The 21,308-nt window shown below is 44.8% G+C and overlaps 1 protein-coding gene across 7 annotated transcripts in view; it reads right to left on the bottom strand.

Moving 5' to 3' along the window:
- LOC126865588 (trichohyalin) overlaps window positions 1–21,308 on the bottom strand; it is a 68,515-nt gene that overhangs the window by 7,655 nt on the left and 39,552 nt on the right. For 5 of the 7 annotated variants that reach the window (XM_050618299.1, XM_050618300.1, XM_050618302.1 and 2 more), the window contains 17 exons: window positions 15,117–15,284; window positions 13,855–14,022; window positions 11,871–12,134; window positions 11,155–11,544; window positions 9,359–9,661; window positions 8,909–9,061; window positions 8,618–8,806; window positions 8,320–8,459; window positions 6,003–8,247; window positions 4,292–4,549; window positions 3,977–4,164; window positions 3,851–3,908; window positions 1,391–2,360; window positions 719–1,272; window positions 479–639; window positions 267–414; window positions 8–189 (listed from right to left, as the gene is read on the bottom strand). In XM_050618299.1, coding sequence (XP_050474256.1) covers window positions 8–189; window positions 267–414; window positions 479–639; window positions 719–1,272; window positions 1,391–2,360; window positions 3,851–3,908; window positions 3,977–4,164; window positions 4,292–4,549; window positions 6,003–8,247; window positions 8,320–8,459; window positions 8,618–8,806; window positions 8,909–9,061; window positions 9,359–9,661; window positions 11,155–11,544; window positions 11,871–12,134; window positions 13,855–14,022; window positions 15,117–15,284 — 6,539 coding nt within the window. Of the gene's footprint in view, window positions 1–7; window positions 190–266; window positions 415–478; window positions 640–718; window positions 1,273–1,390; window positions 2,361–3,850; window positions 3,909–3,976; window positions 4,165–4,291; window positions 4,550–6,002; window positions 8,248–8,319; window positions 8,460–8,617; window positions 8,807–8,908; window positions 9,062–9,358; window positions 9,662–11,154; window positions 11,545–11,870; window positions 12,135–13,854; window positions 14,023–15,116; window positions 15,285–17,713; window positions 17,726–21,308 lie in introns of all 7 variants that reach the window. The other 2 variants (XM_050618301.1, XM_050618303.1) reach the window with 1 other exon arrangement.

The raw sequence follows: 21,308 nt of genomic DNA, 5'->3' as shown, positions 1-21,308 counted from the left end.
AACTCACGAATCAGCACAACTGTCGCCGTTCGTCGTAGCCGGTCTTGGGGAATTTGAATCACTGCGACGACCGTTCGATGTTTCTTCTTCGTCGTCGTCGGATGTTTCCAAAATCTTCGTGAGTAGTTGTAGCGTTCCCTCTGAACAAAATGGGCTAGATTCCACCGATAATTCGATGCTTTCTTCATCCTACAATACAAATTTTCATCCCTCGTTGAAAATACACCTTTTTTTATTCCAATCAGTCATCAAGAACTAGAAAGTACCTCTTTCTTCAACTTCTCCAATAATCTCTTCTTATCTGCTTTCAGTTGATCCGCTTGCTCGGATTGAGCAACAGTTTTTAGCCCTGAAAGTTCTAGCAGAGCCAAGTGTGCGTCTTTCTCGGAGACTGCTGCTTTCAGAGCTTCTCGTCTGTCGACAAAATAATTGTATAAAGACCGTTAATAAGAACACGTCGCTTTTCGAAATTGCTTACTTCATTTGACGAAGGTCTTCGAGTTGCATGGTTCTCTCTTCGGTAAAACTTCTAAGTTTCTTCTCGTATTTGTGCAGTTTCGAAAGAAGGGGTTGACAAGTAATGCACTTTAACGCTGAAGCGGATTGCATCGAGGCAATTCTTTGTTCCAGCTTAGCTATCTGGAAGAGAAAAACAACAAATTACGATCATGATTTATTTTTACAAAGCGCTTCACTCAAATGCCTTAGTCTTCTTTACCCTTTGAAGAGCTTCCTTCTTCATTTTCTCCTCGTTTTGTAATTTTCTTTCGCTGTCGCTTGTAATGACAACGCTTTCGCGAAGAGCTTCGCTGAGCTCCTCGATCCTGTTCCTTTTCTCCGTCAATTCTTTCGAAAATTGTCGTTCCTTGTCTTCCTTCTCCTTGATCACATTTACCAGTTCCTCAATTTGCTCCAAATCGATCCTTTCGCTGAAGGCTCTTTCGAGAGAGTCTACTTCATCCTCCAATTGTTGAATCCTCTCATCCCTCACTCTGATTTCTTCCTTTAGAACCCCGATATCGTCGTATTCACTTAGTTCTTTTTTCAGAGTAGCTACCTGTTTTTCGAGTTTCGTTATTTCTTCTTTATTTTCGACGATCTGCTGTTCGCATTCCTGAACCTTGTTATCCTTCTCAAATATGGCAAGCTCCATCTTCCTCATCTTTTGTTCCGTTTCAAGCACCTCTGCGCATTGGATCGCTTGAGCGCAAGGAGGATCGTCTGGTTTCATAGTCGCCCCTTCCTCTTCATGGTCCTTTTGTGTTTCTTTTCCTGCAAATTGGAACTCGGTTAATAATTGACTGTGATTATTAAACCAGGATTGAGGACGTTCAGAAAAGACAAAGAACGAAGGATCAGGATTAATATTAGGATTTTGAAACAATCTTACCTCGATGGTTTTCTTCGACTTTCAACAGTTCCTTTTCCAAATATCCAACTCGACTTTGCAACTGATCGATTCTGCACTCACGATCTTGTAACTTTCTTTTCAACACATCCACGTTGTGCTTCCTCACGTACTCTTCTAACTGCGTGACCATCTCTTCCAATTCGATAACTCTTTCCTGATTGATTCTAGATTCTCTATTCTCGCCGTTCTTTTGAATCCACCTCTCCAATTCCTGAATTCGTCTATTCCCAGCGGTCACTTGACAACGAAGATCATGCAGCTCTTTTACATCGGGATTCTGCTTCAGAAAGTCCTCGAACTCAGCCACAGTGTCCTCCAGTTCCTCTATTCTTCTCGATTTCCTCTCGATTACAACCTCTAGATCTCGTACGCTTTCGGTGTCTGCGTGTTCCCTGAGGAAATTCTCCAGGGACTCCATTTCTTGCTCCAACTCAACGATTCGTCGGTTCTTCGTTTCAATTTCTAATTTCCAGGTCTCGTCGTTATCTTGTACTTTAGGTTCGTTGTCTTTGCATTTTTTTGATTCCACCCTTGAACACTTGAGGGTTTTTATTTCGTCTTCCAGCTGCGATATGCGTTCGTTCTTCACCTCCATCTCCTTCCTCCAGGTCTCCTTCTCTTCCGTTAGTTCATCCGTCAATTTCAAGTTTTGGGTGCATTCGTTGTCACTGTTCTTCACGCTTTTACAGACTGCCAGTTGATCCTTCAGTTCGGCAATTTTTTGGTTCTTCAGTTCCAACTCCTTCTTCCAGCTCTCGTTATCCTCCAAACTAAAGTTCTTAGCGTCCTTCATCTTCTTCGAACAAGCAAATTGCTCCTTTAGCAATTTCTCCAGGGAGGATGCCTTCAGTTCTAGTTCCGATATTCGCCGGTCTTTCGTTTCCAGCTCCATTTTCTTAGATTCCTCGCGTTCCCTGGCGTTTTGGAGAGCGGTTCCAGAGGTTTCTGGCTGTTGTGTGCGTGCATCGGTGCGCGTGGACGTTGCGACAGGCGTTGTGGTGCGTGTGCGAAGGCAACGGGTGTGAACGTAAAGAAAAATTGAACGAAAAGGGTAGGTGAACGGTCGTAGGGGAGTTGGGGAAAAACACGGTGATTTTTGACCCGTGTTTATCGAAATGTTTCGTACTGCACGACGTAAGGGTGCGTCTCCGAATGGCTGCGAACGTGCCATTTGACTTCCTCTCTCTCTCTCTCTCTCTCTTTCGTTCTCTCTAGTGATCTCTCTCGTTCTTTTTCTCCTCTCTCGGTTTTTTCTTATTTTTTTCCTTTTTTTCTATCTCGTCGCTTTCGTCGAAGCCATCGTCTCTCATGGCATGACGATGTGGAAAGTCAGCCTCTGAAAGATCTCTCCTCTGTTTCTTTTAATTTCTCTGCTCGCCGTTCTCTGCCTCGGCCTTACACCATTCACATGCTTTCTTTTTATGTATATATTTATATTTATATATCTACATACGTATATCTCTGTCGTGTACGTGTATATACACATGTACAGTACATGCGTTTGTCCATTCTCCAGCGTGATATGTATATACATATATTCATGTTACATATATATGTACATACACGATCGCATCGTTAATAATTAATTAACATTAATCGCTCGCTCTCTCATCACCTTTACATTAATATTTATATTTATATATATATATATATCTATATTTATTGTTATTATCGTCAATATCTTCCCGCTATCAATTATTAAATATGTTAACAATGGTCGCAGCGTTACGTAAAATAATTATATATCTTGACAAGTGTGTTTGTCAATGGCGAATCAGTACGATCTCCTTTCGTTCGATTAGTTTCGTATAATAAGTTCGTGTACTTGTAAAGTTCGCTTAATATGCAAATTGTACTAAAAAGAACGGAGAAGGCGTCCCCAACGAAAATCGACCTTAGAACAAGCTTTTTAGGAATCCGGTGGGACCCGCCTGTATTTTTTATATATTTTTGTCAGTTTTATTTTGTCCCGTGATTTCCGTGTTCGGTTTCGAGAGATTTTTTTTTTTTGTTTTTTTTTTCAATTCGTCATTCGGAAACGCAAGTTCGTTTCGCACGAAAACAGATCGAAATGTATGGACACGGGCCACAATATGTAAACAATAATGGACGATCAAATACAGAGAAAAAACAACCAGGACGATCAAGCAAGCAAACACACAGATCGTAACGTGTACGTGCCGTGTCCAGGGTCAGCGTGAAAATTTAAAAAGGACAACTGATTAGTCACAATCCCATCGATATTAATTTTTAAATGCGATTGGAACAGCGCAAAGAAACTGCGTTAGTAGAAAATCTATAGAGATCATTCTTTGCGCGGTTAAAAGTAATTTCTAATAATTCAAAACTAATTAAGTAAGATTAATATCGTTCTATAGTTAAAATATACGATTTTTTTTTTAATATAAGAAATGGAGTAAGATAAATTTGCTTACTGACCTCTTGTTGCTGTGCAGTTGCGGCTTGTTTCAACTTGGCTTGTGCGGCTTTGAGTGCACTGCGAACAAAATTGTATCGTTAGTGACATACTGTACGAGCATTTGAATTTTTATGCCTGATACTGACTCTTGAAGTTCTCTGATTTGTCTCTCCTTGGCATTCTGCTCTTCCTGAGTCATCTGCATCAGGTGCAGTAACCTTTCCGTCTCGGCTGAGCTTCTGGTCGACTCTTCTTTCGCCTTTTCCAGCTCCTTCTCGGAATTTTCGAGAGCCTTCTGCATTTCCGCCAACCTCTTGTCCGGCGACCCACCGCTCTATACAAAGAAGAAAGTGAACTTGAAAAAATTAGCAAGCGATATCGATCTTCTTTTTTGGAATCTATTTATCGCGCGAGAACAAGACCGGATGTAATTTCAATAAACAACTGATCTATCAAGTTACTCTTTGTAACTGCTGCTCCAACTGATCCATCTTCGCTTTCCGTTTCTTTAGGTCTTGGTCGAGACCTTGGAGCGTCCTCTCCTTCTCCTCTATCGTTCTAGCTTTCTGATCTACGGACTTCGCTCGTTCTTCCATCTGCTTTCTCTGTTCTTCCACTTGGCGTCTCTGCTCCTCCAATTGTCTTCTCTCTTGAGTAGTATCGATACCAGCCTTCGCGGCGCCAGCTTGGAGTTTCTTGTTCGCCTCGTGCAAGTCCACCTGCGTCGAAACAAACGTTGTAAACTTTCGTTCTTCCCCGTTTACGAGACGCTACAGCTAGGCAAATGAAAGCCGTTTCGCTCATAGCCGCGACCATTACGTCTAAACGTGCACTCTGATTTTTTTCTATACTTTTCAGAGGCGTTTTTCTTTTGGTATCTTTGGTTGGTGTAAATTGATTTAATTTCGAATACGGTCATCATGGTCACGGCTTTCGTAAATGAGTGATGCATGGAAACGCAATTAAAAAACAAGTCAGACGCGCAGATGAGAAGAAATTCGCAATTCCTCGTATATCTAGTGACGTTCATAGCGAAGTATAATATGTACAGAATACTTATAAAAAACATATGCGTCGAGATAAAAAATGTCTCGAGGTGAACGTACGTACAAAACGTGCGGAACGCATTCTGTGTGCATTGCTCGTGATTCATTCTCCAGCCTGTACAAAATAATCGTGAATCGCAGACACAAGGCTTGATTCTCGTGGTCATTCGTCGCATCTTACAAAAACGAAGTAACCATTTTCTATCTCTGGCATCTCGAATACAGTGGCATGCTCCCAAAACGAAACAAAAATTAAGGAAACGAAAAAGTGATACTCGTAATAAGGTTGCTCATCGTTGCGATGTCGAACGCGCAACAAAATTACAGCAGTAACAGTAACCAGCCAAATGAATCGGCGAATGAGAGGATCGTTGTGATATTAACTGCAAGTTTCTGATCATTTAGAAAGAAGGAACAATTCCTTTTTTTCGTATCGCTTCGATCGTCTCGTCGCTGATGCTGGTGATAACAATAACAAACATAACGATAAAAATCGGCATAACGGAAAAGAAAGAGCAATGGACGCGTATGGCTGTGCTTGAGAGTAATCGCAAATGGTTTTGGGGGAAACGATTTCGTGGAGAAACGAGGGGTTCATAGAGGTAGGTTAAAAAAATTCGAGGAGAATGATAATGATGAAGGCGATGTTGCGCTTCGCTGTGAAGTGTGACGGACGCCCCGAGATATACATGTACGCAACATAAGATGAGAAAGATTGTGCGGGTGCATCGTGGTTTGGTTTTTTTCCGATTTCGTTTGTATACGTATATATATATCTTATTTATATGTATATATATATATACACGATATCGTTCGATCGTTATCGTTCTGTTACATATGCATAATATTTGATATATGATTTGACTTTTTTTTTGTTTGTTATTTGCGGCGTGTATATGAGCTGTGGGCGAGTTTCTGCTTCGTCGACGACGAAGGCAGAGGCTGCGGTTGAAATGAGAAGACATAGAGAGACGAGGAGGCGCGATGACGTGTCGGCAGCCGGTCGACAACGATCAGCCAACGGTATACATAGGCAGAGACATAGTGCAGGCATTATATGGTGCGGATGTAGGCTGTAGTAGTGTAGGTTAGCGCGCGAGCGAGTGCAGGTCGTGCTGCTGCTAACCTGATATTTGTGCAGTTCCTGGCACAGCTTTTCGAGCTGTTCCTGGAACCGCTCGCGCTCGACGCCTGCCTGCTTAACGTTCTCTTGCGCGCGCTCGAGCTCCTTTTTCAACCTGGCGACCTCCTGGCCGTTTTGTTGCGGATGCTGTTGCTGCTGCTGTAGCTGTTGTTGTTGCTGCTGCATCGTCACCTGCATCTGCTGGATCTGCTGTTGTTGAGCGTGTAGCTGCCTCTCGGTGTTCTGGATACGTTTTTGTAGCTCAGCAGCCTGCCTCTCGGCCGCGTCCGCCCGTTGTTTCTCCGTCTCGCATAGCTTCCTCCATTGTTCGAGCTGTGCCTCGTTCACGCCACCGGCAGCCGCGCTCGTATCCCTCGAGACGATCTGCTTCTGAAGTTCTTGCACGCGTTTCTCGGCCTGATCGGCCCTCTGTCGTTCCTTCGTCTGGGCCTGAGTCAGGTTTTGCACCTGCTGGCTCAGCCGATGAACCTCTCGCATCTGCGCCTCGAGGGCCTCCTTCGCGGCTCTATCCGGCGTCTGCGCGTGTACCCTCTGTTGTTGCATCTGCTGCAACCGGCGAACCTCCTCGCGTTGACGCTCGAGCTCCGCTTCGTTCGTGTTCAGTTCCTGCTGGAAGTTGACCAGCATCTCCTGCGATTTCTCTAGCTGTATCACCAATTGATCGCGTTCCACTTGCAGCTGTTTCGCCTCCGCCTCGAGCTTTTCCTTCACCTTCTCGATCTTCTCCGAGTGTTTCTCTCGATTCTCGAGGATCGCGGCCATCTTGTCGCGTTCCCGTTGAGCGAGCTGCAGCTCGTGCTGTAAATGAGCTATCTCCTCGCTGCCAGCGATCTGTTGTTGCTGTTGTTGTTGTTGCTGCTGCTGTTGCACCCGTCTCAGTTCCTGCCTGAGTGCCTCCCGTTCGTCCCTGAGCAGCTGCATCTCCGCGGCTAGCCGTTCGAGCTCCTTCTTGTTCGCCTCTGCGGCCTCCTGATACTTGGCCGTCTGCATGTGCGTCTTCTCGAGTTCCTTGGCCAGCCTGCCCGCTTCGAGCTCCACCTGATCGCGCGCGACGATCGCCTTGTCGAGGCTGGCGCGCAGCCGTTCGACCTCGATGCTCGCGCTCTCCGATCTGGTCTTACCCTCGGTTTGCATCAGTCTCTCGAGCCGTACAATCTCGACGCGGAGCTTCTCGTTGTCCGCCTCCAGGGCGTCCGCTCTCGCCTTCACCTTGTCGTGACGATCGCGTATCTTCTCGGTTTCGATTCTAGCGCGTTCGATCTCGCCGCGATTCCGCTCCTGCGCCGCAGTCGCCTTGTTGGTCTCCTCGCGCGCCCGCTCGAGCTGAAGCTGCGTCTCGTGCAGCTTCGCCTCGAGCTCGGCGTTGCCCGACTGCGTCCTCTTCAGCTCCGACTCACGGCCCTCCAGGCGTTCGCGCAGCTTGTCCACCTCCTGTTGTAGCCTACTACCCTCGCTTTGCCACTTCTCTTGCTCGTACTGGTATTTACCTCGCACCCCTTCCGCACGTTCCAGATCGGCGCGCAGCCTCGAGGCGTCCTGCTCGGCCTTCCTCGCGCGTTCAAGTTCCGCCAACGCCTTCTCCAGCCGATCGCGGAGCCGCTCCACCTCCAGCTTCGCCCACTCGTGTTCCTCCTTCTGCCGTTCTTGGCTTTCTTGATACTTGCCGAACCTGGTCGCGTACCTCTCGCACTCTTCGCGCGCGCTCTCAGCCTCCACTCGCAGCCGCTCCGTCTCCGCTTGCGCCTTCCTCACTTCGGCTTGCTGCCTGTCGTGTTTCTCGTACATCTTTTCTATCTCCAGTTGCATTCGTGCTAACTCCTCCTGCGTCTTATCTGTCGCCGCCTGAGCCTTGGTCAACTGGGAGTGAGCGCGCTCCAATTCGAAACTGATCCTCTCGTTGTCAGCTACAAGTTTCTCTCTTTCGTTCTGTAACCTGCGTAGCTCGATCTGCGATTTCTCGTAACGTTCCCGTACCATTTCCAGATCCACCGCTAACCTATCTAGATCTTCCTTCGATTTCTCTTCGTGTTCCTTCGTGCGACCTAATTGGAGAGCCGCTCGATCGTACATCTCTTGCACGCGGGCCAATTCCTCTTGGGCTTTCCTTGCCTCGTCGCGACTCTTCGATGCCAACATCTGTTGCTTTTCCGCCTCGAGCTCTAGCCTGTCTTTGTCAGCTTCCATCACTTCGATGCGATTTTGCAGCCGATACACCTCGCTCTGGGCTCTGTCGAAATCATAACAAGATTTTTCGTGATCGATCGTCGCTCTTATCGAACGGAAAATCACGATCGCTCACCTGTCGTACTTCTCCAGCATCTTCTCGAACTCCTTGTTCGCGTTCTCCCGTTCCTCGTGAGCCTTGTTCATCGAGTATTGCGCTTTCTCCAGTTTCTCCTTCAGGATTTCGATTTCAGTCATAGCGTCGTCTCGTTCAAGCTACGTTACAATGACCAATTTTATACAATTTTATAACGAGATACAACTTTGTAATTAAATACAATTTTAAGCAATTTTGTTGCTCTCTCTCTCTCTCTCTCTTTCTCTTCCGACATTAACTGTCCTTGATGACCTACAAGAAAAATCAGGCTACTTACGGTTAACTTCTGGTGAGAATTGTGAGCCTTCTCCCATCTCTCTTTAACTAATTCGAGTTCCGATAGTACGTTCTCCTTGTCCCGTTGCATTTTCGCTATTTGATTCTGTAGGAACTCTATCCTCTCGTGCAGTTTCTCTGTTTCTTCCTGAAAGTTGTCCCTCTCCTTCTGTAGTCGTTGCATTATCATCTGGATGTAAAAGGATACTTTTACTAATGCTACCCGTCTTCGTGGTGGATACTTTAGTCAAATATGATCCGTGACCATGTTTCTGTTATCACCTTCTCTTACCTGAGCTTTCTCGTACTTATCCTGCAACCGGTCAACTTCCAATTGAATCGTTTCCCGTTCTTTCTGCATCCTTGTCGATTGGCCGAGCGCTTTGTCCAGTTGACTTTGCAAGTTTTCGAAATCGTAGTTCTGCTTTTCCTTTTCCATTTGCATCTATATGGAATCGAATCGTTCCACCGTAACTTTTCTAGTCTCTATCTTAAGTCTGTGTTTACGTTTTACGAGCTACTCAGGAGCCAAATTAATTAACTCCAATTGATTTTCCTTTTTTAATATTTCAAAGTGGTTTACCCTCTCAATTTCGATAAAGTTGCCTAGTTTAGCTTCTATGTGATTTACATAAAATATTCAACTTTTTAAATATTAACTTAGTAATTTCCAGAAAAGTTGTTTTGCGTAACAGAGGTAAATTTACACGTGAAAACTGTAGGTAAATTCTCTTTCACTTACCCTGCGAATTTCCGTTTGCGTTTTATCCAATTTCTCTTGAAGCTTGTCCACTTCACTTTGCGTTTTGTCCAGTAGATTTTGCAATTTATCCTGTTGAAGTTGTGCCTTGCCCAGAGTAGCCTGTGTCCGTTCCAGTTCCTCTTGTGTTTTTTCAAGTTCCGCGATTGCCTTGTCCCGTTCCGAGTGCAGACGAGCCACCGAAGCCTGTGCTCGATCGTATTCATCTCGAAGACTCTCTTGTTCACCCTGAGCATTTTCCAATCTGGCCTTCAGTCTGTACACCTCACCTTGACTCTTTTCCACCTTTAAAAACCATAAAAATGTTTTAGCACTTTTTACATTTCATTCCATTCGGTTCGTCGAAGTATTTAAGACACGTTTAATCGTTTGTGTTGAATTTTCACCGGATAAACTCATCGGATATTCAAGCGATCGCCAGCTCAAGAATCTCATAATTCTACTTGCTTCGAGGTTTACGTCTACGAAATTAATCTCTAGAATTTCCCATCTTGTAATAGTTGCGTCGTTGGAGAAAATACATGCACGTCGTTATTAATATAGATTTAACGCGTTGCCTGTTCATCACGTTGCGTTAATTAAAATCAATTTCTCCTCTGCTTGCTGTAACCTACGTTCGTATCATTCGTGTTTATTAATGTTTCCACGTGAAGCGATGATTTATTATTATACAGGGATTAAATAAATACATCGACTCGAGTAATCAGTCCGAGGGAAAAAGCTCGACGACCTAAAGAAAAGCTCTAAAGAGAAATCTTTTCTGGAAGAGTCAATCATTCGAAATGGATCGAAACGAGGGGTAACGAGCAACCCCTACGGAAATTCTAGTCAGGTGTCTTCGATTGCACTCGAGTGTGAAGTTGCGTGCAATTTTCCGGCCACTTAGCCGGCAGTTTCATTACCGGTTCGTTTCGCGCCATCGACGAACATCGGGAACACCGGCGATGCCTGGGAAGAACGAAGGCGTGATTGGAAATTAGATTCGACTACCACAGCGTGTATGGATCGGGACCAGACTGTGGTGGCCTCGTGAATCGATCGCGATTAAAGGCGATTGTTCTTGCTTCTTGGAAGCGGAACAGGGCTGCCAAGTAGACTCGATCGTTCATTAATAGAGGCAAAACGACCAGCTACAGATTATGGGGATGGGAATCGTAGCCGGGGATACTTCGGTGGTTAATTGGTCGCAAGGCAGGTCCCTTGACGCGCGATCTTTTTATCGACTCGACTAGTTCATCGATTACTTGATTCAACGAAAAGTACCGTCAGCGGTGGAAGTGATTTCTGCGCGAGATTTGCGGATTCGTTTCGCTTCGAATCGATCATGTGGTTAGAAGGTTTGTTAAAGCATTCGTGACCGGTGACCGAGACGTTGAGTCATGCTATTGAGTCACGATACGTTTCCCCAATCGCCGGGGACTCAGCGGTTCGCTGATCTGCAGAAATTTACATTTCAATCAATTTTCGAACTGTTGCCAAGAAAGTCAATTCTGTTCAAGAAATGAATTCTAGGATGAGACAACAAAAGAGCGAAACGATTATTGGTTTCAAAATCAAGCGAATAAAATGTTTAAAAGAGTTCATTTATAAATAGAGAATAGAATATATTATTCTATATATCATTTTATAACTGTCAACTATTGGGGACAAGAACGTCTCGAATGTGTGGAAACAGAGATGGTCAGCATTGGCTAATATATCTGAGACGCTCTGGCGAGATTGTAAAAGTATTTTGGTAGCTGTAAAACCGTCTAAGTGGAGTAGAAGCGATATTTTACCTTTTCTTGCAGAGCAGCAGCTTCAGCCCTAGCTCTTTCGTTGTCAGCCTGCGTGACCCTGAGCTCAGCCTGAGCCCTCCTGAGTTCCGCGGCTGTCTTCTCGGCTCTTTCGGAGATCCTGTCCATTTCCTGAGAGGAATTCAGCGTGCTTCTGCCGTAAGTGCTCTGAGACCTTTCGAGATCGTGCCTGAGTCTTTCGTTTTCCAGTTCGAGCCTGGTCAGTCTCTGTTTGGCAGCCTCCCAGTCGGCTCCGCTACGACCAACCTCGGACGCAGCCTTGTCCAGTTCGGCTTTGCTCTTGCCGAGCTCCGACTGTGAACTTTCCAGCTTCGCTTCCAGTCGGTCTTTTTCTGCTTGTGCTCTTTCCAAACGGGCGCCCAATTTCTCAACCTGCCGTGAACAGAAACGGTCAGAAACTAACACTTGGACGATCTTTGGCCAAGGAACAACGCGAGAAAAGCGCACGAAGTGTTTTTTTGTTTTTGTTAGCAGGGGCAATGGTGGGAAGTTAAAGTTTCACAGAAGCTCGAGCTGCATTATTGATCGTATCGACTGAAACGATGCTAAACAAGGTGTACTTCGAACGCACTTAGAATTGGATACGTTCCTTATAAATTTGTAATCAATATACGATTTAGTTTAGTCCGGGCAAATTGATAGGGAAGAGGAATCGATTGGGAGACAAAAAGGTGTATTGTGTTACCACGAGGACTTACTTCGGACTCGAGAGCGTGTATTTTCATTTTGTACTCGGCGATTTCCCTCTCGTGTAATTCCCTTTCTTCCTGTTTCTCCTGTTCCGCCCGGTCCCTCTGTTCCCGTAATTGTGCCATTTGCTTCTCCTTATCTCCTATCGCCTCCTCGAGGCTACTGAGGGCACCTTCGCTGCTGCAGTGGTGCGCCTGCATTGCCGTTAAACGCGCCCTGGCCATGTCGACCTGGTTGTCCTTTTCCTTCAGCAGATCCTCTAGATTCTCGATCTGTAGTAACAACAACTTGGCCGTTAGAGGTTCTACTTTTCTTTCATTCCTTTCAGACGGGTCGATCGAAATCGCGCAAAGTCTTAGACAGCGAGAAAATAAGTTGCGATGGAACAAGATGTTTTAAGAACCATACAGTTTTATTGGATCAAAGATGATCAGAGAGAATGTTAATTCGTGTGCAATTAATTTCAGTCAACGTGATTAGTGGTGTATTCTCTTAACCGTGTTAGGGATCCGCAGTTTACCATGCACAAACCATTAATATAATCGTAAATTCTTACTTACCTGCCATCTCGTATCATCGATCTTCACAGCCATTGTTCACGGCTCGACAAGACATTTACTCAATCAGACACTCGCGATACACAGCAACAAATAATCAACGGTCTCTATCGCGGTAGAAAAAAAAAACGGAATCGTGAAAACAAGCGTTCCGCGATGCGGAAACGAAAAAATGACAAAAAAAAAAAAATGGTAAAAATAACAAAATGGAAAGTAATTGTCAAGCGATGTTGTCTCTAGTCGACACATTGGTAATCAACGACAGCCTGATCGATCGTAGCTTTAACAGAAATAACGTACCTCTTTCAACTCTTCTCTTTATACATATTGGCTATCGTCGATCACCAACGACACGAACAAAACATAAATACATACAGGGGTGCGATTCGTGATGAAAGTGTTGGATAAAAGAAATAAAACAAGGCGATGCAACGTAACTTGTAAGTAGCTTTATTCGAACGGAACAAGGTACAAAATGAAAAATAAACGGGTGAAAAAGGAGCTTGTGCGAACTTAAAGATAACGGGGATGTCGAGGTTTTACGTACTACAGCCTTTACACAGCACGACTAAAGAAAATATTATTACAAAAAGTGTGTCGCGCGGGTGCGCGCACGCCTCACACTCATTCCAATCGACAGCAAGATTCACACTCATGCGCACTCCGCGGTCGCATCCTACGAATATTATACGCTAAGCGCGCGCTTCCTCTTTGTCATCTGGCTGGCTGATTAATTACCAGGCCAAAACTCCTTTTTAGTTCCGGTGGAATTAATCATTACCCGCCGAGGAATGAAAAGATCGGCCAGTGATCCGCGTTTCTCTCAAGACAACAAATCGATTTATAACGATACGATTGCATTACGTCTGATACCGTTAAATATCTATCAATTTTTGATTATACGAATTACACGATCTGCGACATTTCTAAAATTATGTTTCTGTAATTATGTTCCCTATGATCGTTTCGAGTTCAGTGGAATAGGGCGACGAATATCCTTGAATGAGATAAATTATACAAGTCTGTGCAAAACGAGAGTAATTGCGAGGATCGGTAATGGAGAAGATGAATACGCGTCGACGCGCGTTTTACTCGTAATTGAAACGGATCCGTGTAATCAATTAAGCTTTAATTTACACCGGGCGATCATTATCACCGTGTGTTTAGCCATTCTGTTCGGACAGAATGGACCGCCTCCCCTTTGAAACTATAATTCACGTCGCTTTGGAGACCATTCCTACTCGTTCTGCACAGACTTTTAATCTTAAAAAGGAAACGAACGAACGAAGCTCGTAAGCTTAAAAATTCGACGCGTTAAACCTTTGTAGTTGCTCAAAGATCTCTCCTTATCAACTTACAAAGGCAACGCCAAGGCGGAGACATATATAGAATGAAAAAAGAAAGAAGAGAAAGAAATAGTTTCAGGGTTACTCACCTTACGCTGAAGCACGTTAATCTTCCTGTCTTTGATGTCCATGTGATCCTTGAGCTCAGTCAGCTCGGTGTTCATACGATTGCGTTCCTGTTGCGCCTGCATCGCGGCCTGCGTCTTTTTCTCGATCATCCGGTTCTTCTCCTCGAGCCGCTGCCGCATTTCCTCCACCTGCACGCACGTAACCACGCACACGAGGTCATCGTACGAACGTGTGCAGGGGTGGGAACCACTTGGAACAGGAACGATTCAATCCGCATTGCACGGGCAACGTTCTGCACGCGACGTGAAAACGCTACCAATAGTCCAGCGGGCCGATTGGAGAGGGAACAGGAGGAGGGAAGCTTTGCACGACCCAGTTTCCTGCAGCCCTGTCCTTCCTTTCCCCTATAACGACCTCCCCGTAACGTCGATTTCCCCAGTTCCGACCTCCCCGTACATCGGGACCCCTTCAACGATCCCACCCTATATATGTCACTGCTGCATTTACTAGTCCATTTACTATTGCGTTTATTGTCACGTTTTCTAACGCGTTTACCAGTGTTTCGTAGGTATTCCGTATGTACCAACTTCCACGGGCGACGATTTTACAGAAGTCAAGGGGGAACCTGTTTAGAAGTTATATGGGTTTTATGCGCTTTAACTTTAAAACTCGTGATTTACGAAGCTGTAGAAAGTTTAAACTCGCCACATTATTTTTCATTACGTGATAAACTTCTCGTAACTGTCCAATAAATTACATCGCATAGAGCAAGATCATCGTGCGAAATTGTCGATAGGAAAACTCTTCCTAAGAACTGATCGTTCGCTAGTCGCCTATGAAGGTTCGATAAAACTTCGTTCTCGAATGGAATCTTCGTAGAGAATTTATTGGGTCGTGCTAAGTTGGCTGGTAACTGCAGGATATCGCGATTGTTTGAATCGTTAACTCCATATAACTGGAATAGTTTGTTTGTGCGAGACAAAGATCGTCATCCGTTAGAATTTGTCGCTTTAGTCTGGAAGTGAGGATGCTAAACAGGAAGTTAGGACTGTCGTAAAGTAAGACACACCCGTCTTTATAAGTCTTAGTATACGTTCGTTCAGACCATTGGGATAGAATTTATGCGTTCTATTACGATAAAGTCGAAAAATTTGATAAGAGTCGTTTTTCTTACGAACCTTATAATTATCGCGTTTTTTTAGTTTGCACGTGTCCTAATACTTATGAAGGAGGGTGTACGTGGAGTTAAAAAGAGTAAATGGCGTTGAAAATGGGCACTTACGTCAGCCTGCAGCATGTTGTAGTGCTCTTCCTTGGCGCAGAGCGACTCTTTGAGCACGGTGATGTGCCGTTGGTAATCCTGATGCTGCTCTTCGAGGGTTTTCATCTTGGCGGACATTGCGAGTAGTTCCTGATCCCTACGCTGCACTTCGGTCCGGAGCTCGTCCAGCTGCGAAAAAGAGTCGTCGTCCACGAGAGGATCAGTCCGTGCGACCCGGTTACGTCTCGAAACGACGACGAAACAACGAGCGACGGAGGCGTCTGGTCTGTCGTCTCTCCGTCGTGGCCGAGTACGACGACGATCAGCGGCCAACTTCCCTTCGATCGCTCGGTCGAAACGTAAATCGGCCGTGAAACGGGTCAGCCGTTTCGCCTTCCGTTCCGATCCGCCAACTTTTCGACTTGCTCAAATCGTTCTGACCAAACGGAGCCAGCCAGATCGTCACTGGCGGTCGTTGGTCTGGCTGGCTCGAAGTTTTATTCGAAAAATCGGCGCACACGGATTCCATCGAGTTTTCGTTCTATCCAATTGTTCATATCGCCTTGAATTTCATTCGAGACGATCAGTGTGCGAGAGACGGATAAAATATCAAATAGAAATTAGAGAATCTGTTCGAGGAGATGAGAAGTTCGCTGCTTCGTTCTCGGTTCATGAGCAAACAATTAGAGTAATGAGTGAACCTTTCGAGACATTCGTAAGACTGCGAATAGCTTGGTTCTGAAACAAAGCTCGGAACATCGTTTTCACCGGACAAGGTCTTCCCTTGTGTAGCGACTAAAAAGCTTCGAGACGTCTCTCGTTTTTAATTCACTCGGAGCCTGAATCGTTGGGTTCTTATTCTTGTCGTGTCAGCGATACGTCGTCGTACTCGGACAGGAATTCTTCATACTTAGCATGCAGCGATATCGAAACCAACGATACAAAGTTACAAACAAAGTGTATCCTGCGTGTACGAGAGATATACTTATTACGTGTTCGAACGAATGTCTTAGGGGGAACGTGATAGAATTCATGGGAATAATCGAGGCTGGAATAGTTGGGAGAAGAACTGGAACGTATTATGTATTGTGTCTCTCTCTTTATTATTCGTGTACGTACCTACTACGCTCGTCTGATCTACTCTGGTGTCGGCAGGCCGCGTGAGGATCCCTCGGCGAGATCTCCTCGTTACGAGATCCCGTCGCGGGATCGCAAGCAGAATCAACACAACTAAATGTTTTCTAACTAATCAACTAGCAGAGTACGCAGCGTGGAGGAGATATCGCGGTCCTCTCTGGCAGTATGGTCCTGTGATCGAAGTATATAAGACACTTAGGAAACTGAGAATAAGCAATTTCAAGAAAAAGACATAGAAGATCGATGCGTCCTCCGCATCTACGTATATAATTTCCACGAACACGTCCCTGCTGATCTATCAACTTATAGGTCATCTTACATCTCTAATCCCACGGGACGAATCCATTCGTTTGCCATATCCGTGACTTTTATGTGGGATTACTTCGATCAGAGGGTATCTCTCTAACCAGATGACGTGTACGCACGTATCTCAGCCCAAAGATAAAGCACCAGGGATCGAGGAATCGATGAAATCTATCGGTACGTTGACTGATAGCGATTCTATCGATGGATCGCGATCGAACCTCGATCCCCCCTCTCTCCAGCGTTCTATATATCGTGCTAAGATGGTGAAAAACAACAGGTCTACGTAGAGGCGAGCGATCGTGGCGATCGCTTTCGATCCGCGAAGCGGCGTCACGCATCGTCTCGGGTTCCTCGGTGTTTCTCAACGACGGCCACGAGCCGCAGAGGCAGACGTAAGGTTCTCTACGTTCACTATGTTCTACGATCGTCGTTTACGGCTGCACACATACGCACGTACGCGGGAAACTCGCGGGAAATTTTTCCTGCCTCGTCTCGTCGTCAACGAGGGAACGACGACGCGCATCGTTTCCGCGCGCGTTACGTGAACCATTGCGAACAGTCAGATCAACGACTCACACCAGAGAAAGGGACAGAAAGAGAGAAAGAAAGAGACAGTTCTCGGGGTGGCTGGCCAGTTTTCGAAAGAGGCTCGACCTTGTATAACTGTTCTATTATCGACGATGGGACGAGAAATATTCTGTTCCAATAGTTTACTCTCGAACGAAAGCTCGGATGAAAGAAAGTTGCAAGACCCGCGAAGGAAGAGGAGAAGTCGTAAAGCGAGAGAGAAAAATTTCCTTGGAGAATTCGATGTCAATTAAGAAACTAATTTCCAAGTTAGAGTAAGAGGATCGCTTGAAAACGTAGTTATACTTATTATCCATGATCGCGGTTTCAAATTTCACGGAAATTTGACGAGCACTTTTGCCGGTTATAAAAGTTTCGAGTTCCCTGGAAACTTACTGGCCACCCCAAACAGTAAGAGAACAGAAAGAGAGAGAGAGAGAGAGAGAGAGAGAGAGAAAGAGAGAGAGAGAGAGTGTATGTGTGTGAGAGAAAGTGTTACTACGGAACATCGAAACACTCCGTTACATAATACGGTAATCACGTAGATGGAAACGAAGGATAGGTGGTGGCTTGGAAGTGCTTCTTTGTCGGGTGAAGAATATCCTTACCTCCTCAGAAAGCTAGAATATCGGGGCACCACATTTAATAATGCTTCGCTCACCACGTAGGCCGCCCAACTCCGCCTTCCTCTTCTACTCATCGTTCTCAACCCTTTCGCTACGTAATCGATTACGTAAGAAAACCAAGAAATCTCTTCTTCACCTTTAATTACAATGTTCATCTGGTTTACGGGAAATGTGAAAAGATTCTCAGTTATGTTCGATCGTATCGGAAGGGTTGCTGAAATATCACTGTCGTACGTTCCATTCAATTTTTGATCGTTTAATCAACGGACAAGAAAGTTTCCGCTCATCACGATCGAACGTGATCAGCTTTCGGTATCCGTTGATTTACTAGACCATTCTTATTCCGAGCACGTAGAAATTTATACGCCGTCCATCGTTAAACGCCGCAACGTTATTAACGATCGCGGCACGATTTATCGATGATCGTTACTTCGCCGGAAAAAGGAGTCGAACGAGTTCAGCGGAATTGAGGACCACCATCCATTGCTGACTTATGGCTAACTTAGTTCTAGCTTATCTGCTAATGTTATACCCTTATGATTATGCGGATGGTGAAAAGTGACGTTCGGTTTATCTGCGAATTTACGCTAAATAGTTGCAATTATTAATTATTAAAATCGTCTCGATCATTCTCGAAATCCTTTCGATACTTGACAAATACTCGGTCCATTTCTCTTCATCATAGGCTAGCTGGAAGTAGAACCAATATCGAATCTTGGGATAATTCAGCTTGTGAAATTTCTAAAGCGATCGAATCTTTAATTAATAAATAATCAAATTAATAAAATAATCGAAAAAGATGAAGAGCAGGATTGAAATAAATCGAGTATCTAATCGCAGGTAAACCGAATTGATCCTTCGTGCTTATCTCCGCGTGTTATGAAGCTCGCGAACCAAGAAGGCTCGCGTTTAGGACGATCGTGATCTATGGTCGATGGTACGGTTACCTGATCGTAAATCGATCAACGAGACGACTGGCTAGATGATGAGAGATGCATCGAAGAGTAACGATACGTTGTCTGCGTGCATGCAGCATGCATCAAGGTACAAAGGACCGCTTCGAGTACTCGCATGCGCTTTCTAATAAACTGTCAGGATTCGTTGGCGAAAGAATCGTGACGCGAGAGCTAGAAAGATTGAAGCGGTGATCGGACACGAACAAACACGAACAAATTCGACCAAACGATCTACACGATCCGTACGCTGCGTACGCGATTTTATTCGAAATAGATTCGATTCCGTAAGATTGGATCGTCGATGATGAAACGAACGGTCCAATCGCTGGTGAATCTTTTCCAGCGATTTACGATCTACACAGGGGTTCTCTGTTATCGTTCAGTATGATTTCTGACATATCATTATTACTTGATCTTCTCACAAATTTCGATTGGTTTGTATATGATGATAAAGGTTGGAATACCGGGTACGCAGGATTTTCTATTGATAATATAGATAATACAAGAATATAGTGATCTTGAAAGATAATATTGGTTTTCACTTAAATATAGCGATATCAAGGAATCCCTGCGCAGATTAAAGTGCCTGAATAATTTGAATGATTGCTACCTCGCTTAAGCTGATACTAGCCGTGAAATTTTCTACTTAACTATGAATTACGATAGTGCAAGCTTTACTTTGCCTTCCAAAGATTGCTTGATCGTAAGAAAATGTTGAAAATTTTGAATCCTATAAGAAATAAAGTTGTTGATTCTGGGAGTAAGGATCTCTGTTCAAGCAACATTAAAAAAGCTTGCACCATTACAAGAGACGTACCTAAACGCGGTAGTGCTAAGAGTGGCAAGCAGTTGTCTACTTTGCCCTACACTCCCACGCATGCATCATGCCCGAACGATAGCTGTATTCGAATTCTACGCGACGAGAGAATGGCGAACGACGATGAACGTGTGATGAGAAATGCGATGATCGTGTCTGACGAGTCTTCTCTGTCACATGATTCCCACGATAAAGTGAACTGCCCGGTGACAATTTCCAAAATCGATTGATCTGCCAATGAAATGATTCACCCTGATTGACCATGAACCCATACGGATGTTGACTACCGAACCGTTGAATTCGAACGAAATGTACTAGTGAAACGAATCGGCGATCGAGATGAAATGAACATGACACACGAATGTGCGAGTCTACTGGTGAGAAGTCGATGAATCGATGAGTAAAGATTGATGAAGGCGTGAGAATGACGAGATGATCGTTACCAACCGATCCTTTCCGTGGTCTTAATGTCTGTTCAGTGTGGTGACTGCGAGAAAACAAGTGAAACGAGTCAATGGCAAGGGTCAGCGGTGGCAGGCGAACAAATCGGTGATAATTCTACTGGTGGGACTACTGTCAAACAAGGGGATAAAAAGTGCAACAATCGTCAACAGGGCAGGTATCCAAGGTGTTTAGATGATTCCAAGGTCGCTTGCGGAGTGCAGATAGACTGAACCTGCAAATTCTTCGGTGACAGTTAAACGGTGATCCTTTGGGATGGGGTGAACACGATTCTACCATGAGTGAATCGATCGTTTTCGTGTGGGATGAGTGCGTGAAGGACTTGACGGTTGATGTCGAGCTCTCGTGGTTGGATTTCTGAACTACGGTGATAAAATAATTTTCCATGAAACGTGACGAGAGAGGTCGTATGAGAACGGCTGATATCTCTCGTGAATAAACATAATAGAATCGGACAGGGACAGGATTGAAGTTGTTGATCAGAGAACGATTGAACAGAATCATTCTTTCTTTCTCTCTGTTGTATTATTATTATTCTCTTTTATAATCCATGTAATCGGCATCAATTCGACGCTCGATCGTCACTGACCTGCACCCTTGACCTACTCTGTCTAAATCGCGGAGGAGACTGCGAATTACAGATTGCCTCGAAGGTGCAAGGATACTGGCTTTCCTTTTGTTTTATATCCTTTTATCTGGAACACGACATAGGAATTAAAGGGACGGAGAAAGGGAGGGATTCTTGAAAAGAATCAGGGGCAGAAACAAGACTAATGGCGTATAGTCTTAGGGTTCAAAGAACGGTACACGTTCGAACTTATTTAAGGTTTGTTCGATCTTTTTCTTTTTTTCTGTGACGTATTTGTTCGCTTTTTCTCCTGTGCAGTTTTTTGGCGATCCTTGCGTAGCACCGTTAGCCTCGAGGCTCTCAACGTCTCAAAGAGGATTGCTTCGCACAGGTACGAATATATAAAGAGAAGCGACAAGATGTCATAGAACGTGGAAACGAAATCATTTGCTTTCATCCGTTTTCGTATTTACTTTTTTTTCTATCGTTCTCTTTTTATGTCTATCTCGGCTAGCAGAGTTCCACAGACTGAACACGCGTGAACACGCTCTGGTTCTAGGCTCGATGTGGACCTTGCGAACGTAGAGTCGTCCGGCTTGGATACGTGAGATCGTGAAAACGTCGTCGAGGTGGAAGGATGTCCGGAGATCGGGGATGTCCTTGCGAGCAAACGTACGTCGATTTCCGGTTGTCACGGTTCCATCTTCGAGGGAAGGAAACATCAGGGGGGAAAAGGAAATTATCCCTGCGGGGCTAACCCGATTTTGAGGTCGT

Source organism: Bombus huntii, chromosome 5, assembly GCF_024542735.1.
Source record: "Bombus huntii isolate Logan2020A chromosome 5, iyBomHunt1.1, whole genome shotgun sequence".
NCBI classification, from domain to species: Eukaryota; Metazoa; Arthropoda; class Insecta; order Hymenoptera; family Apidae; genus Bombus; species Bombus huntii.
This window is presented reverse-complemented; position numbering and strand designations above follow the sequence as displayed.